The sequence below is a fragment of the Trichosurus vulpecula genome, chromosome 3, assembly GCF_011100635.1.
Source record: "Trichosurus vulpecula isolate mTriVul1 chromosome 3, mTriVul1.pri, whole genome shotgun sequence".
NCBI lineage: Eukaryota > Metazoa > Chordata > Mammalia > Diprotodontia > Phalangeridae > Trichosurus > Trichosurus vulpecula.
The window spans coordinates 91,479,710-91,498,099 of record NC_050575.1 but is presented as its reverse complement, the minus strand read 5'-3'; the positions used below and the strand labels follow the sequence as shown (position 1 = coordinate 91,498,099).

The window sequence follows — 18,390 nt, the reverse complement described above, 5'->3', positions numbered from 1 at the left end:
GATATACCTTATTAAAAACAAAGGACATAGATAAATCGGAGGCGGGGGAGTAGCATATATACAGATCTATTTGGAAGAGAAGGTACAGATATGTAGTGGTAGGAGGAATTTCCCTACCGTGGAGTTTCTGGTACCATAGAAAATCCTAGGTCCAGTCCTTTTCCCTACCACTGTACTTTGATATGTCAGTGTCATATCACCCAAGTCTTAGAATGTAAGCTGCTTGAGGGCAGGGACTGTTTAATTTTTATCTCTTTATGTCAGGGCCCAATGCTTAGTAGGCCCTTCATATATGCCTGTTGATTGATTGATGAACGATTGCTTTCTCCAAATATTTGAAGGGCTGTCACATGGATGAAAAATTAGATTTTTTTCCATTTTGCCCTAAAAAACAGAACTAGAAGCAGTGAGCAAATGCTAGAAAGGGGTAGATTTAGCTTAATAGATGGAAAATTTCCTAACATCTGTTTGTGTGTATGTGGGAGTTAGGGAGGGGGAGGGAGAGGGTAGTGAAGGAAGGAATCCAACCTGGGATTTCATCTGTGTGAAGAATTCCTAGTCTAGAAACCTTCCTACCGATACACGTTGACAACTAAGCTCTAATTTGTAGCCTTAGAGAGTTGTCTCGGGCACCCAGAGATTAGAGGGCCATAGAACCACATGGTATGGGTCAGAGGCAGGATTTCCACTTGGCTCTTCCTAATGCCAAGGCTGGCCCTCTATCTACAACACCACACTGCCTTTCTTCTAACAATGAAGCTATCCCAAAGTAGGATAGTCTGCCTTAGGAGGAGGTATTCAGAGAAAGGCTAGAAGAACATGTGTGTCATAGAGGGGACTCCTGTTTAGGGAGTCAGCCAACTGCTGAGGTTCATTCAGACTCTGATATTGCATCATTCTGTGACAGACAGATTGGATGTTGACATAAAAAGTTTAATGATTAGAGTCTCGGAAGCTTCCAATCACTGGAATTCCTCAAGGTCTCATTGCATGAAATCATTCTTACAAAACAGAGACCAAGAGACAGGAGTATGCTAGAGCTAGGTCAAATGAGGTTGATGGAGCTGATCATTAAACTTTCCATGTGAAACTTGAGTTGTTTTTTCTGGGGAGCTGGTTGTTAAACATTTACCAGCATACCACTAGCTGGAGAGGTTTCTATAAAATGAAGAGATTGAATTAGATAGTCTGTAAGATCTGTTTTAGCTCTAGTATTATGATTCAAGTCCCAGTACTGACAGGCAAGTCATTTCATCTTCCTCAGCTTTTGTTTGTTTTTCTTTTTTTTTTTTGAGGCAATTGGGATTAAGTGACTTGCCCAGGGTCACACAGCTAGTAAGTATCTGAGGCTGAATTTGAACTCAGATCCTCCTGACTCCAGGGCTGGTGCTCTATCCACTGTGCCACTTAGCTGCTTTTTTTTTTAATCATACTACATAGGTGATGAGACTGAATAATCTAAGAGTCAGAACCCCTTAGCCTCAGAAGGGATCCCAGAGGTCATCTAGACCAAAGACCTGGAACACTCCCTACTGCAACCAAAACTAGATTAAAATGTAATTGAAAAAATTTAACAAAATAAGTAAAAATACAATAGAACTTAGACAATGTTAGTTTGTGGCTTTTGAAGTCAATACACCAATGATCTAGACTGTTCTGTGCCTGAAGAGGAACCGCCACTACAACAGGCCTGAGAAGTACTCATTCACCCTCTCCTTGAAAATAGGAACTTCACTACCTACTGACATAACATATACTTTTGGAGAGTTCTAATTACTTTCTTTACATGGGACAAAAGTCTATTTCACTGCTACTTCCACTCCTTCCACATATAAAGCCAATTCAAAAGAAAAAAAAAGTTTCTTATATCACAGTATTAAAAAGTAAAATGAACATGCCTAATGCAATTAGCTCTGCTCTAATAAGGTACATGACCTACATGTTAGGTCATAATCAGCATAATCATAATCATAATAGCATTTACATAGCACTTTACAAATATTGTCTCATTTGATTCTCACAGCACCCTTGTGAGGTAAGTGATATTATCATCTATTTTACAGATGAAGAAACTGAGGCACAGAGAGGTTAAATGACTTGCCCAGGGTCACACAGCTAGTCACTGTCTAAGGCTGGATTCAAACATATCTCCCTGACTACAGGTCCAGCCCTGCACCACCTAGCTGCCCTAGCATCAATCAGGTTTCCTCATTTCTTAGCTCAGGGTGTATACAAATGTTATGAACTTCAAGAACAAATAGTCTCTAAGAGGGGGACCAGCCTCAATCGCTGTGTGCATCCACTTCTGCATACAGGTGGACTTTTCTTTCAACACACATGCATCCAATTGGTTGGCAAGCTTCTTGGTCCTAGATCTTCTCTGACACCAAACAGAATGCGTTGAATCTCTCTTTCCTGGAGCAGTCCTTTGAATACATGAACCTCTAACATTCAGCTGAATCTGTCTCAGCAAATCAACAAGCATTTATTAAGTCTACTCTGTGCTAGCCATTGTTTTAATAACTAGGGAAACAAAAAGGAAGAAAAACAGTCCCTACTCTCAAAGACTTTATTTTCTAACAAGGGAGACTACTAGGATATATGTAGATACATATGGAATAAATTATAAATAATGCAAAGGCATTTGGGAGGGAGGGCGGGCATTAGCTACTGGGGAGGGATAAAGAAAAGCTTCCTAGAGAAATTGTCTTCAGCTGTCTTGAAGGGAGGGAGTAATTCTATGAGGCAGAGGTGGAGAGTGAGTTTATTCCAGACATGGGGAGTTGATAGTACAAAGACTTCGATATGGGAGTGCTAACTGAGAGGAAACCAATTTGGCTAGATCACGGAGTGGGAGAGGGTAAGCAATGTCCAGGGAGGCTCGGAAGGTTGGACCCAGAGCATGAAAAGCTTTATAAGATAAACAGAGCCATTTATATTTTATCTTTCTGGAAATAGGGAGTCAGTAGTTTATTGGGGCAGCTAGGTGGTTCAGTGCACAGAGCTCTGAACCTGGAGTCAAGAAGGCTCATCTTTGCTAGTTCAAATTCAGCCTCACACACTTACTAGCTGTGGGATCTCGGGCAAGTCACATAACTCTCTTTGCCTCAGTTTCCTCATCTGTAAAATGAGCTGGAGAAGGAAATGGCAAAACACTTCAGTATCTTTGCCAAGAAAACCTCAAATGGGGTCACAAAGAGTTGACTGAGATGACTGAACAACACCAACAAAAGTTTATTGAGTAAGGAAGTAACATAGTCAAATCTGTACTTAAAGGAAATCATTTTGTCAATAGTGTGGAGGATAAATTAGAGTAAAGAGAGAGAAGACCAATAGGAGGCTGTTGCAAAAATGTGGCCAAAAGGTGATAAGACTTAAACTAACATGGTAGAGGTGTGAGCAAAGAGAAGGGATTGTATATCTATATTTTAGAGACAGAAATAATATTTAGCAACTGATCAGATATGTAGGGTGAGGGAGAGCAAGAAATCAAGGTTAACTCCAAGGTTAAGAAGTTGGAAAACTGGAAAGATGATGGTGTCTTTGATAAAAAAAAAGAAAAGTTTTTAAGAGGGGTGGGTTGGGAGGGATAGGTAATGAGTTCAGTTTTGGACAGGTCGAGTTTGAGATGCCTCTGAGACATTCAGTTTGCAATGTTTAATAAATAGTTGATGATGTGGGAATGAAACTCAAGAGAGATACTGGGCCTGGATAGACATATCATCTACATAAAAGTGATAGTTAAATCCATGTGAGCTGATGAAGTCATCAAGAGAGTGGTGTCATGGAAATTCAGAGAGGAGAAGGTATCCAAGAAGATAAGGCAGGCAACAGTGCCCAATGCAGCAGAGATACCAAGAAGGAGGAGGTCTGAGAAAAGACAATCAGATTTGGAAATTAAGAGACCATTGGCAACTGGGGAGAGAACAGTTTTAGTTGGATACTAAGTTTAGAAGCCAGGGTAGAAGTAACTGAGGAGTGAGGGAGTGAAGAGGAAATGGAAGCAATGAGTATAAGATGGTTTTTCTAGGAGTTTTCTTGGGAAAAGGAGAGATATAGGATGATAGCTTAAGAGAATGGTAGAGACTATTGAAAGTTTTTAAGTCATGTGGAAGACTTGGGCATGTTTGAAGTTAGTATGGAAGGAACCATAGAAAGAGATTGAAGATTGGGGTTGAGGGATTAATTGAGGGGACAATCTGCCTGATTTTTCCAGCTCTTTCAACCAATATTCAAATGACATGATCTCCAATCTTCTTCCCACACAGATCATTTTCCTCTGAATAACTTCCAGTAAGGTCCCTCCCAACTCCAAGATTCTATGACTAGTTATTTTCATAATCATTTCATTATCATTAATAAAATCCTGTAATATTCTCCTTGGAAAAGACCTTAAAGATCATCAAGTCCAAGCTCCTCGTTTTACAGGTGACCCAGGGGAGTGTGGAAGAGTCATTTGCCCGGAGTTTCTTGCCCAGGATCACAAAGATAATTAGAGGTAGTCTGACCAGACTCCAGTTCTCCCACTTCCAAAGCCACTGCTTTTTCCATTTCACCTGGCTACCAGACCATGAAGTCTTTATGCTTCCCCTGCTCCCTGTGTGAGCCCCACCTCCTCACACCCTCCCAACACCACATTCTCAGGAAAAGCTCTTCCTGATTGTGCAATGGTATGGGCACAACTGGGACAATTCCAGGTATTGGAGAAAAAAGAATGTTTCCACCTACTCCCTCACCCAGGAATGCTGTGACCTGGGATATGGGAAAAGCAAATACGATGATGAAGGCTGCTCTGCCTTGCACTGGGTTGGTCCTACCTTATGTTAGGGTGTCTCAACTATTGATTGTTGGGTTCCTGTGACTTCTGACTTGTGTCAGAATTATAATAACAATAATAACAATTCATATTTCTATTATGTTTTAAGGTTAATAAAGCCCTTTATAGATATGTATTCATGGATAGAGACAGACAGATGGACGGACAGACAGACAGACAGATAGATACATAGATGATAGATGGATAGTCAGACAGACAGATAGATAGATAGATATGAAATATAACCCCATTTGATCCTCACAATAACCCTGAGAGGTATGTGCTATTATTATAGGAATTGAGACTGAGAGAAATTGCTTACTGTAACTAAGGTGTGATTTGAACTCTGGTCTTCTTGAGTTGAAGTCCAGCACTCTATCCTCTCTGACAAGAGAATATTATTGCAAAGATACAGGTGTCCTTGACCTTAGGTCAAAGGGTCATCATAATCTAGTCATTGTGTACACAACACACCTGAGGCCTCAGGTAGTCCTCAGTACAACCCAATGCATAAGACTTTGCCAGATTTATAAAGCAGGGGGTAACATCAGGCAACCACCCAATGAAAGCCCCCTGGGGAACTGGAATCCCTAGAGTAGCGCTGCTGTGTCACAAGGAGGCCTTACCTAGTCCTCTTTTTCTACCTCCTATCCAAACACTCAGCTCTGCCAATAAAGGGCCATTTTAGAGGATACCAGCCCAGAAGTCTAGGCTTTTCCTGCTTCTACAGGAAGCCTTAGAGCAGGAGAGATCACGCCCACATTGAGCCCATTGGCAGCAACTAACAAAATGCTGCCTTCTTACTCTTACATTTCACTTCCACATCTCCCTGAATGTGCTAATAGCCTGACTGTTTTTCCCTTGGCTCTAGAGCTTCATGGCCCTTCACATAAATGATTGAACTTTTAAGACTTTGAACTTTGAACTTTGAAGGAGCAGTGATATGGTTGAGTTCTAAGCCCCATTCTCTGCCGTGGAGGTTAGTGTAGAGTAGCTGCAGATAAGGAAGTTGGTACAAAGGGGTTGAGAGGGATGAAAGCAAATCATTTAGAGAGTTAGCTGGTACAGTGGATAGAATGCTGGACTTGATTGGAGTCAGGAAGACCTGAGTTTGAATCCTGCCTCTGGCATTCTTCCTAGCTGTGTGACCTTGGAAGGTCACTTAGCCCCACTCAATTTCCTTAGCTGTAAAATGGGGATATTAGCCCCTACTTCACAGGAAGGATCAAATGAGATAATTAAGTGCTTTGCAAACCTTAACGTGCAATATAAATGTTAGTTGTTATTATTTGAGGAGGAAACCTAGGCAAAATTCAGGAGAGAAAGGGAAGTCAGTCAGTCTAGGACACAGATTCAGCTAAGGTCACTTGAGCTGGAAGAAATGGTTTACTTGCCATTTTCCAGCCAGCTTTTAAATGTACCTGGCCTTAGAGGTAGTACATTATTTATAATGGAAAGAGCACCAGATTGGGGTGGGGGTGGGGGTCGGAGATCTTGGGTTTGTATCTCAACTCTGCTATGTATTACATGCATGACTTTGAACAGGTGTCTCCCCACTCTGGGCCTCAGTTTCCTCATCCATAAAATTAGGGCATTAGATCAGACAATTTAGAAGAGCTCTTCCAGTTCTAAATGCTATAATGTGATCACTGCCCAACCTCAAGGGTAACTCCTGTCTTTTTCCAAATAAATCAAGTCGTAGGTTCAAATTTCTCTTTAGTTCACGTCCCCTCATTCCTGTCCCTCCAACAAAGTTTTGGTCTTTTTGTCATATTCTTGCATCTAGCCTTGGCATGACCCTAGAGTTTATTCCAGGTCCCAGGCTTTCCTAGTCTTGTTACTTTCCTGTTACTTTCTGAGTCCTAGATGCTAAAGAAACATGGTATGATGCTGACTCCTGATGCAGTCAGATGATGAAAGAGTTAAGCTATGCAATATAGCTGGTTGGCTTTATAATAGGGTGCAAGATTCCAGTGTCAAACCTAACCCAGAGACAGCTTTGGGGGTGGGAGGTATTTTCTTCCCTGCATTTACGAAGGGTTTGTCACCTAATGAGCCCAACCATTCTGGCTTCTGGGAGAGGGGCTATAATTACAGGGCTCTATCCCTCCCCCACACATAGAGAGTTCATCTGTCCCAGGCTCTTTCTGCCTTAGGGGAAGCAGAGTGACTCCCAGAGGAGGGGGGCTGTGTACGCCTGGCTATCTGTCAGTACCATACCAGCTCCGGGGGCTGTGTGGGTGGCAGGGAGGGTTGTCCTTGCCAGCAGCAGTACACGTGACCATCATTGGCACCTCTCACTGCCAGTGCACTGGGGCCCACACAGCAACTCCCAACAGTGGAAAGAAAATCATTCTATCCAAAGCAGTGGGGATGAATAGAAAGAACCAAGGAGACAAGGTTTGAGCCCCAGTTCTGCCAATAACTCACAATGGCACCTATGAAAAATTGCTTAGCCTCTCTGGGCCTTAGTTTCTTCATCTGGAAAATGAGGTTACAGACACTAAATGATCTCTGAGGTCTTTCCCAACTCTAACACTCAATGTTCTCTTTTTGTGGTTGTGTTAAAGCTGGCATTTATCCACACACATAATTCATTTAGGATCCCACTGTATATACAGTCAATAAGCACAAATATAATCAGAGATATGTATTTATTGATAAGTATAGTAGGTAGTCTGGAAGTAGAAAGAACACTGAACCACAAACTGTGAAGAGTTGGAAGACACCACAGAGAACATCATAATGATAATTCAAATAACTCACATTGAAGGTTTGCAAAGTACTTTAATTTCATTATCTCCTTGGATCCTTATAATAACCCTGGGGGATAGGTGCTATTATTATCTGATATTATGATGCCTATTTTATAGAGGTGGAAATTAGATCTCAAAGAAATTACTTGACAAGGGACACATAGCCAGTGAGTATCTCAGACAAGATTTGAACCCAGGTCTTCTTCGATCCAAACCCAACCATCTATCCCTCTTCCATGTCATACATTTAGTACATCATTTTGCAGTCGAATAAACTGGGGCCCATGGAGATGAAATGATTTGTCCAAATTCCCACAGCCAGTAAGTGGCAGAGGGAGCCCCAGGGCCTAGATGTCTACTGACTGATCTAGGATTCTTTTTCCTTCATGCCACAAGAGATCACTTGCATCACGTGCATCACTTCAAGAGATCCCACCACTAACCGGTGGAAGCTTTATTTTAGCCTGTCAAGGGTATGTGACCTGGGGTCCATGAACCTTTTTTAAAATATATTTTGATAACAATATCTCAATATATATAATTGCTTTCCTTGGTAATCCCATGTAGTTGGCATAGTAGATAACGTTGGCCTTACTGTCAAAAAGATACGAATTCAGATCCTGCCTCAGACACTTAGATACTTAGCAGCTATGTGACCTTGCGTGAATCTCTTAGCCTCTTTTGTCCTCAGTTTTCTCATCTATAAAAGTGGGATAATAATAATAGCCCCTACTTTGCAGGCTTGTTGTGAGGATCCAGTGAGATAATATATGTAAAAAGTGAACTTCAAAAAGCTATATATAAATGTGAACTAGCCATTATTTTATTTTTATGCATTTAAAAACATGATTCTGAGAAGGAGTCCATACAGATTCTCCCACGGGAGTCTATGATTCTGAAAAGGTTAAGAACTCCCTGCTTTACATGATTTTTTTTGCAGGGGGGCAGTACCAGACCTATGGTTTCTTTGGCATAGGAAACACTTGCCAAGAAAGCTCCACTATCAATGTAAATGATATCTCCTCTGCAATTTATAGTCCTACAATGTTTCCTAGGGCAGTGAGGGGTTCAGTGATTTGTCCAGGGTCACAAAGCCAGTATGTGTCAGAGATAGGGCTCAAACCCAGGTCTTCTGGACTCAGAGGTTGGATGTCTATTGATGTCAAAACCCCAATACTCTCCTTTATAGGCTTACAAGTATGGAATTCACAGTTTTTCTTAACAATTAATTACTTAGACCACCACTAAGTAAGCTCTGGGCATAGGGAAGGAGAACAGGGTTAGGTGGTAGTCACTCTCTCATTATGGTTTGCAAGGTAGGCCTGCATCTTTTGCAAATGACTTTGAAGTAGCCCGTTATTCAGGAGGGGAGTGTCAGTAGAGGGCTTTTTATTACATCTAGCTCAACTACTTTGAGCCTTTCCTTTGGCCTCTGAAATAAGGTCTCTTTCAGCCCTAACATTCTATCATCTGTACAGTCCCTTGAAACTCAGACGTTCTATAATCCAAGTCTGATTCTAAATCCAGAAGACTCCAGGATATTCTCCACATGCCAGTTGTCCCTGGGTAATGGATAGTGACCTTCCTCACTACCCACACCACTCCCAGCCCCAGAATCTCCTATAAAAGGGCCAGTAAGGGGGCAAGCTCTTTAAGAGCCAGGCTAGAACAGTCTCTACTTTGTTATGCCTTCAGAAGGGGGAAGATGCCAGAAAGAGAAGAGACAGGCGGGGTCCTTGGCTTTTATTTCTCAGTGTAGTCAAAGTTCCTTTTTTTTCCTGCTTGTCACCCACATGACCTCCCTAAGAGGCCACCAGTATTCATTTCCACCATTTATGGACAAGGGAAACAAGGCATGGGAAGAGTTCAAAGCAGCCATCATTGTTCATTTAAGAAGTCCTGCTCTTAGAAGAATGGAGCCATAGAATTGGGGCCTTAAAGCCCAACCCCTTCATTTTACAGATAAGGAAACTGAGGCCTAGAGAGAGGAAATAATTTGCCCAAGGCCACACAGAAGATCCCTGGCATGTTGGGGATTTAATACTGAGATCTATTGAGAGCCAAATCAGGACTTTTTCAAGTATACCACATGGCTGCTTAAAAGATCACTCAAGCAAACAAATGAAAGGAAGTCTGAAACTGAATTCTAAGATACCTATCAGCTCTGAAATTCAGTGTTTTATGTTCAAAGGTCTTTTCTAGCTTTCATAGTGTATTTCCTATACTCTGACACTATGTGTTTGAAGGTCCCTTCCAGTCTATGACATGCTATGATTTATTTTCTAAGCTCCCTTCAAGCACTGACTTTCTATATTCTAACAGTCCTTCTGACCCTAATGTTCTATGTTCTAAGGGCCCTCCTGACCTTAACATTCTAAGTTCGAATGTCCCTCCCAGCTCTGACATAGAATTCCATAATATCATCTGAAAGACCAATATAACGGCATAGAATCCTGCCCTGGAGAAAATCTCAGAGACATGAAGGCCTGAAGAAAAAGGCCCAAGAGGGATGCATAGAGAGCAATGGCTGATACTATTGTCAGAGAGACTTCTGATTGTTTCTATGGAGAGAGTGCGAGAGACTGTCTCTAGTAACTGCTAATTCTTCCCCGGTGTATTAATGAAATGGATTGCAAAAGTATGGAGAGACTATTCATGCTGATAAAACTATAGATCTTTCAAATAACTATTTATAGAACATCTGTAACTAAAATAATTACAGCAATATTAATAACTCACATTTCTTTGGGAATGTGAGGAACACAAATCACTGTTTTCCCACAATTCTGTGGGGATAGGTAGTATAAATACTATCATAGCCATTTATCTTAAGTTTACTGAGACCCAAAAAGCTAAAGTCATGTGTCGAGGGTCACACAGCTAGGAAATAATAGAACTGATAGTTGAAACCAGGTCTTCAGAACCCAAGTCCACCTCTTTTCCAGTTCCTCTTCCTTAACATTACTCTCCTACCAAACTGGCTACTAACTATTTCTAAAAACATCTTGTATTTCCAGCATCTGTGTCTTTGCTCACACTGTTCCATCTCCCTGAAATGTTCTTCTCCCCGTCCCTAACACAACGTTTTTGCTTTGCAAAATTCTTCTTTCCTTCCATTTCCAGCTCAGATGCCACTTCCTACGTGAAGCCTTCTTTGATCTTCCCAATTAAATAATTGCTCTTTCATATGAACCTTCTCATTGCCCTGCAATTATCTTATTTATATCAAGATATATGCTGGCTGTTATTTTAGATATATGAGCCTTTATTTTATTTTCTCTATTGGACTGAGAACTCTGAGAACCAAGACCATATCTAATTTACATTTTTGTCCATCATGGTTTGGAGTCTGGGGTTATAATCAGTGGACTTGGATTCAAATCTTCACTCTACTATTTATTACAGTATCACTTTGGAAAAATCACTTCCCTGACTTGGGCTTCAGTTTCCTCATTAACGAATGGAAAAATCATAATGAAGCACTTGTTGTGTCAGCACTGGGGATACATATACAAAAAGCAGGAAATTCTGAGCCCTCAAGGAGATTACATTTTAGTTAGGGAAAACAACACACATATTAAAGTAGTGGTCAGAGAATGAAGGAATGAACAGTGTTTGGTTTGAGAAATCACAAGACTTGTGGGTGAATGGAACTACAGGAGATTTAATTGTCATATCCTTCCCAGGAGCAATGGTAGTATTATGTAATGACTTTCTATAAAAAAGCAGGGAAAATCAGGAAGCTGCACGGCATATGTGCAGTGACAGGGCAGGTGGCAAGAAGATGGCCAAAGTGGATGATCAAGTGGTATGTGAAATATGGTCTGGGGTCTGGAGCTGGCTAGATATAGTAGATCATGTGTAGCTATAGAACATGAGTCTTGGACTAATTATCTTCCCAGTCTCTCCTAGCTTTAAATCTGATGCTATGAGCCTATGACTCATAGAATATCAGAGGAGGGAAGAACCTCAGAAGTCATGTTATCTAACATATACCTGAGCAGAAATACCTTCTATAATATCCCTGACCAGTGCTCATCCAAGACCTCCAGGAACAGGGAGCTCACTACGTCCTGAGGCAGGCTATTGTACTTGGGTCAGCCCTAATTGTAAAATGTTTCACACTGGGCAAAACTTTGCCTCTCTATGGTTTCCACTCCCACCAACATCCCTCACATAGATGCTGCTCCCCCAGTTCTGCCCTGTAGTGTCAAACAAAACAAGCATGATCCCTCTTCCGTATGATAACTTTTCAAAAACTTTTGAAGACAGTGATCACATTCCCCATCTTTTTAAAGTTTTAAAGTTAAACATCCCCATCTCCCTTAGTCAATCCTGGTATAACATGGTTTGTAGGATCCCAATCATCCTGGTCAACTTTCTCTGAATAAACTCTGGCTCGTTAATAATGCATTTCTCCTGTTTGGGCCCTCAGAATTGCTCACAACAGTCCAACTGTGGTCTCCCTAGGGCAGAGAAAAACAGCACTATCACCACCGTCCACCTCCACGGTGGAAGCTAGGCTTTGATTCTCACAGCCTTAGATCGTATGAGCTCCATCAGTTGTTGAATGAATAAATGAGTGAGTGAATCAGTGATGAATGAATTGGGATGGACAGCATAGAAGGAGGATGAATTTGGACATCTCTAAATGTATGTTGTTCTCCTGGGTCACTAGGTTCTGAGGTATGGCACCCTATCTGTAAACAGGCAGCCCGGGCAGAGAAGAAATTAAAGGTAAGCAAATTTAGGTAATGCCAAGTGATGGGGACCTAGAAGTATCCCTGGTTTCTCCGACCACTGTCTGAATCCATGTGAATGGATACAGCCTGCCTGACACCTTGTGCAAATGAAGAGACAGAATCCCAATCGTACTAGATCTGTGAGCTGGGACAAAGTATTTCACCTCTTCCTGCTTTCTGTTCTTTCATCTGTAAAGTAAAAGAAATGGCCTGGGTAGTCTAAAATCCATTTCAAGGCTAAATCTGTGATTGTGTGTGCGAGGAGGAGCCTTATATCCTCAGATGAAGGCTCTCAATTTAGCACTCATCTCCATTTTACCCAGTACATATGGTTTAATGGAAACAACATGGGACTCAAAGTATCAGTAACTGTGGCCTGGTTCTGTGACTTAATTACCAATGTCAAGTCACTTCCCCATCCTGAATCTCAGTTTACTTACACAGGTGACATAGTGGATTAGAGATTTGGACATGATTGTATGAGATCATTTGATTTGATTTAGAGATTTTATGGATTTGGAGATAGGAAGACCTGAGTTCAAATCCTACTTTCGATACTTTGTAGCTGTATGATCCTGCAAGTCTCTTAATTGCTGCCAGCCTCAGTTTTCTTATCTGCAAAATGGGGATAATAATAGACCTCACCTCCAGGGTTGTTGTGAAGATTAGAAGAAACAAAACATATAAAATGCTTTGCAAACGTTAAGGCATTCTATAAATCCTAACAATTTTTATTAGTATCATTATTCTCATCCAAATTTAAATCTTATTAAACCTTTCTGGATACAGGAGAGTTGAAATAGATATAATCTTTCCTATCCTTCCTGCCTCTCCGTTATTTGGTAGACCAGCTGAGCCACTGACCTAATCCCTTCCTCAGCACAGGAGAATCTGATATGACTAATAACAATTCATTGCCTATGCAGAACACTTTCTAGCTTAAAAAGTTTTATCTTATTCACTGTTTCATTGGGTCCTCATAATAGCCTTGTAGGACAGTTCAAAGGGTTTTGTTTGGGTTTTGTTTGTTTTCTTGTGAAGCCAGAACCCAGTGCAGTTTCCAATGTGTTCAAGGGAATTAGTCCTCCCCTGTTAGCAGTCACTGGAAGGATATTATGTAGTCATGTCCTCAAAATAAGTCTAGCCAGACTAACCTCAGGCTGTTTCTCTTTTGTGCCCCCTGAACAACCTGGAACAGCCCCACCAATATGCCTTCCCCCCCCCCACCCTGCCAACATTGAATAAAAGAGGTTGCCTACTAAGGACTCTGTCTGTCCCAGGATCACAGAAGACAAAATTCATCTGCTTGAGGCCAAGGCCTGAGGTGCTGATCCCCAGCATATTCATTCATGGGTAAGGAGAGCATTGAGACTGCCATTAAACACCATGATGGCAGACTTTCTCAGGGTTCCAAGTGTCATTTAAGTTCCTTTGCTCAATACATACACTAGAGTACCCCCTCCTTAGCAATTCCCCAGCAAGACCATTGAGAATCATCAGCATTGGCCTTATGCTGGTTTATACAGTGTCCCACCTACTACCTAATTTGGGGAGTGGGGTTAGGGGTAGCTGATCTCAGAATCAAACACAGTTCTGCAAATCAGAGAAAGTTCAGAGATAGGGGACTTTTCTTTCACCCCTAGTTCTACTTCCCTTATGATATTTTCTCTCTTTGGATCTTTTTCCTCTTCTAAAATGAGGCGATGGTACTAGACGATCCCAAAGGTCTCTGCCAGCCTGAAATCCTGTAATCCTATGGCTTGTGTTCTTCTCTGAGCTTCCCAGGCAAGCTTCTCTGAGTTCCCCTTCTACATGTAAGAGCCACAGCAGTGGACACTCACTATGCTGCCTTGTTGGAGGACCAGTCATCCCAGTATCTACCCAATTACTTCCCCATCAGAGTTCATCCTTCCCTCTCAATCTCTCTACTTGGAGGAGCAGCTGCCAGACCCATGGTGTTCTTTGGAAACTGCAAAATTATTGCCAGTGCATGAGCCACCCTTACAGTTGTTCCCAAGCAGCTGCTTTGGAGTTTTCTATCATAAAATCCTCCACTAAGTAGCAATAATATTATATGTCTTTACGTAAATTATATAACCCAAGAAGACCTTTGGATTTTTCTATTATGAAGTCCTTCACCAAATAATAATTAATATAATATATTATAATATATAATAAAATAATATTATATATAATTTATATATGATGGTATATATTATACATAATTATATAATAATTATATAGAACTTTAAGTTTGTGAAGCATTTTACAGATAGCAACTCATTTGACTCCCCAACAACTCTGAGTTAGATGCCATTATCATCCTCATTTTATAGATCAGGGCTGTCCAACCTTAGGCTTTTATTGAAACAATAGACAATATGTTGTGATTTGCCATTTTATTGAGAGCTCTGCGGTAGCTCAGCTTCGTTTACTAAAGCATTTATGTAGATTTCTATGCTTGTGGGCGGGCTGCATGCAGCCCGTGGGCCACATTTTGGACAGCCCTGTTATAGAGGAAGAAACTCAGACAGAAGAAAGATTAATTGATTTTCATAGGTCAACATGGCTAGTATTTAATAACTAATATTTATGTAATGCTCCAAGATTTGAAAAATACTTTATATTATATATGTATTTATGTACATATGTATATATGTGTGTATACATATACGTATATATATATATATATACATACATATGAAATCTCATTTGCTCCTCATTACCACCCTGTGGGGTAAATAATATTATTATCCACATTTTATAGATGGGGAAACTGAAGCCAGGAGAGTTGCCTCAGGTCACTCAGTGATAATAATAGCTTATATATAATATATATATAATAATAGCTTACATAGTGCTTTAAGATTTGCAAAGCTCTTTACATATATTCTCATTTGCCCTTCACAACAACTCCATGTGATAGATACTATAATTAAACACGTTTTCTCTGAGGGGAAAATGAGACTGAGTGGTTAAGTGACTTATCCAGATTTATACAACTAGTAAGTCATAGGGGCGGTATTCAAACTTGAGTTTTCCTGACTCCCAGTAAGCTATTCACTAGCTACCTTCTGGGACCTCATCATGATATAGAACTAGGGTTAATGAAGACTTTACCAGGGGAAAACAAATTCTAGTATGTAGCTGATTCCAAGCTGCAGAGACCTAGTGACAAACCAAGTGTCTCTTATCCAATCACCAGACTATCTAGACCCAGAGAAGCCCATCATCAGGAGGTAATCCAAGGAAATGCAGTCTTTGGGCCACAAAAAGTCATCAAGACACTCATTAAGGCATAGAGAGGGCCGCTGTTCATATCAGTGGAAGAAGCACCTGTATCCTTGAAACCACAAATCCTAGAAGCATTGAAATATATTCAAAAAAAGATCTCCACCAAAACAAAACAACAACAAAATTCTTCCAGCGTCCCATCATGGTATGGAGGTAATCCTCCTGAGCTCTTGAAATGCCTGTGCCAATAGCACTCAAACTCTGGAAGGTTCTACCAAGTTGGACAGCCCCTGCCATGAGTCATGTGTCTATTGTCTGAGGAAGAAGTTAGCTAATTCTGCTATCTGGCTCACCACCAGAGGATTGGCAACCTAAGGATAAATTCTTAGGCTCACAGTAACTGTTGAAGTAATTTACTCATGTGTGAAGGGATTATGATCTGTAGGAAGTACCCTTACTGATTAGATTCCAGACTTTTAAAAAATATTAAATATATCATGAGGAATGAGTAAAGTATAGAATTACCATCAAATTTAATCAAATTCTGTATGTTCATCATATGTGCAGCTAGGAAATACATGTTAACTAATTAATGGTGGGGATGGTGGTAGTGGTGGTGGTGGTGATGATGATGATGAAAATGAAGACTCTCACTGGTGTTTTAGAATTTACAAAGCACTGTTCATTCTCTCCTTTTATTCTCCAATCAGCCTGGTGAGGTAGGTAATGCTAGTATTATTATTCGCATTTCAGAAATGAGTAAACTAAAACTCAGGGAGGGGAAGGGACTTGGCCAAGATTCTACAGCAAATATATTACAGATCTAGGTTCCAAAACCAGATTTCAAGAGTTACCAGTCTTGAGCTCTTTCTGCTGCTGGGTAGAATTAATGTATTGTTAATTGATCAGAAATCATAAGGTTAACGTCCAACGAGTAAGTCATTTGATCTTTTTATTAACATAAGGAAGGCCTCATTAAGGGTCCAGTAATAAATTAAGGACACAAATCTAAATTCTGCTCAAGAGAATTTAGATCCTTTCATTTTGACTCATTCATATTCAGATATTGATAAGGATAGTGATCAGATATTATAACTAGTTGTTAATTGGTAGGAAAATGCAGGAAAAATATAAAACTAGTTCCATAGGATTTTCTGAAAATTTCAGCCTGGACAAGCTAAGACCTTCAGGTGGCTAGGAATCTAGAGTAATAGTCTCCAAGTATTCTTGAGTATACCCCTAATTATGTAAATTTATTTATTTATAAGTTACATGGATATATTACTACACTAATAATTATGTGCACTATAAAACACAAAACAGAAATTTTAAAAGAATTCAATAGAGATTAAATAATATTTGAACCTAAGGTCAATAGGGAGCCACTGAAGTTTATTGAGTAAGGAAATGATACGAAAAGATCTAGGCTTTAGAAAAGTCATTTCTGCCACTGTATGGAGACTGATTGGAGTGGGAAAAGATGAGTCAAAAAGACCAATTCAGAGGCTGTTGCAATGGTTCAGGCAAGAGGTGATTCAGGGTTTGAACTCAAATGGTTACTTCATGAATAGAGAGAAGAGGAAAGATGGCAGATATTTTGTGGATGTAGTTGGCACAGTAGATAGAGCACCAGGCTTGGAGTCAAGAATACCTGAGTTCAAATCCAGACTCAGATACTTACTAGCTGTGTGACCCTGGGCAAGTCATTTAACTTTATTTGCCTCAGTTTCCTCATCTGTAAAATGGGCTGGAGAAGGGAATGGCAAACTGCTCCGGTATCTTTGCCAAAAAAAAAAAAACACACACACACAAAAAGACAAACCCACATGGGGTCATGAAAACTCAGATACGACTGAACAATAAATGTTAAAGGAAACAACAAATTTTAGCAAATGATTAGATATGTGGAGTAAGTGAGAATTAGGTCTCCAGAGTGACACAGATTTTGAACCTGGGTGACTGGAAAGATGGCAATGCCCTGAACAGTAACAGGGAAGTTGATAAGAGAGGGGGTTTGAGGGCAGAGGTAATGTAATGAGATCTGTGATATAGACTACCTATCATCTTATGCAGCACTCTCTCACCAAATATGAAAAGGCATGGAGAAGAGAGTCTAAACTCACCAGTCTGTGCCCTATAGTACAGAGACAGCCAGGGGACACCCACTGCACCTAATGAGGTGACCAGGGGAAAGGATGTGTGTGTGGTTGAGGAATGGGAGGCAGATGAAGATATGGTTTTCCCAACAGTGCAGGTGCTGTTGCAGGTGCCTGGATGGGGGTTGGGACATAATTGCCCTGAGGACCTAAGAAGGCAGAAAGGGAAAGGATGGAAGCTTGTACTATGAGGAGGGAGAACAAGACTGTGCCAAAGTCAGCTTGTATTGGCTAGTGACAGCCAATTTTTAAAATTTCCATGTGAACATTTATGCCTTGGAAATTTCCAATGCTACAAATTGGGGGCTTGATTTATTGTCTTGTTGACTGTCTACAGTTAAGAAAGTGATGGAAAAATGTTGATAACGCAGGGTAAAGCCGAAAATGTGTCCTGTTTTTAGAGTCATTTGCTCACTAGTTACCAGCGCACTCCAAGAATTCTGAGGAAATGTGGTTGTGGGGTGAGGTACAACCCATGATCCCATCCTCCAGCTACTTGATCCTGTACCTCTTGGGATCATATCGTGGTGTCCCATTTTGAAGACCATTGATCAATGTGCTATGAATTCAAAAGCCCTCACTCTTCTCTCTTCTCCACACAGCACAGGAGGACATCTGAGACTTCCATCTCCCCACCTGGCTCCAGCATTGGGTCACCCAACAGAGTCATCTGTGTATGTATCCCT

The 18,390-nt window shown here is 40.7% G+C and overlaps 1 protein-coding gene across 2 annotated transcripts in view; it reads left to right on the top strand.

The window, feature by feature from the left end:
- The window catches only part of ABLIM3 (actin binding LIM protein family member 3), a 173,943-nt gene that overhangs the window by 117,455 nt on the left and 38,098 nt on the right, over positions 1 to 18,390 (top strand). For both annotated transcript variants that reach the window (XM_036748987.1, XM_036748986.1), the window contains exons 8-9: positions 12,251 to 12,309; positions 18,307 to 18,378. In XM_036748987.1, the coding sequence (XP_036604882.1) occupies positions 12,251 to 12,309; positions 18,307 to 18,378 (131 nt within the window). The remainder of the gene's footprint in view (positions 1 to 12,250; positions 12,310 to 18,306; positions 18,379 to 18,390) is intronic.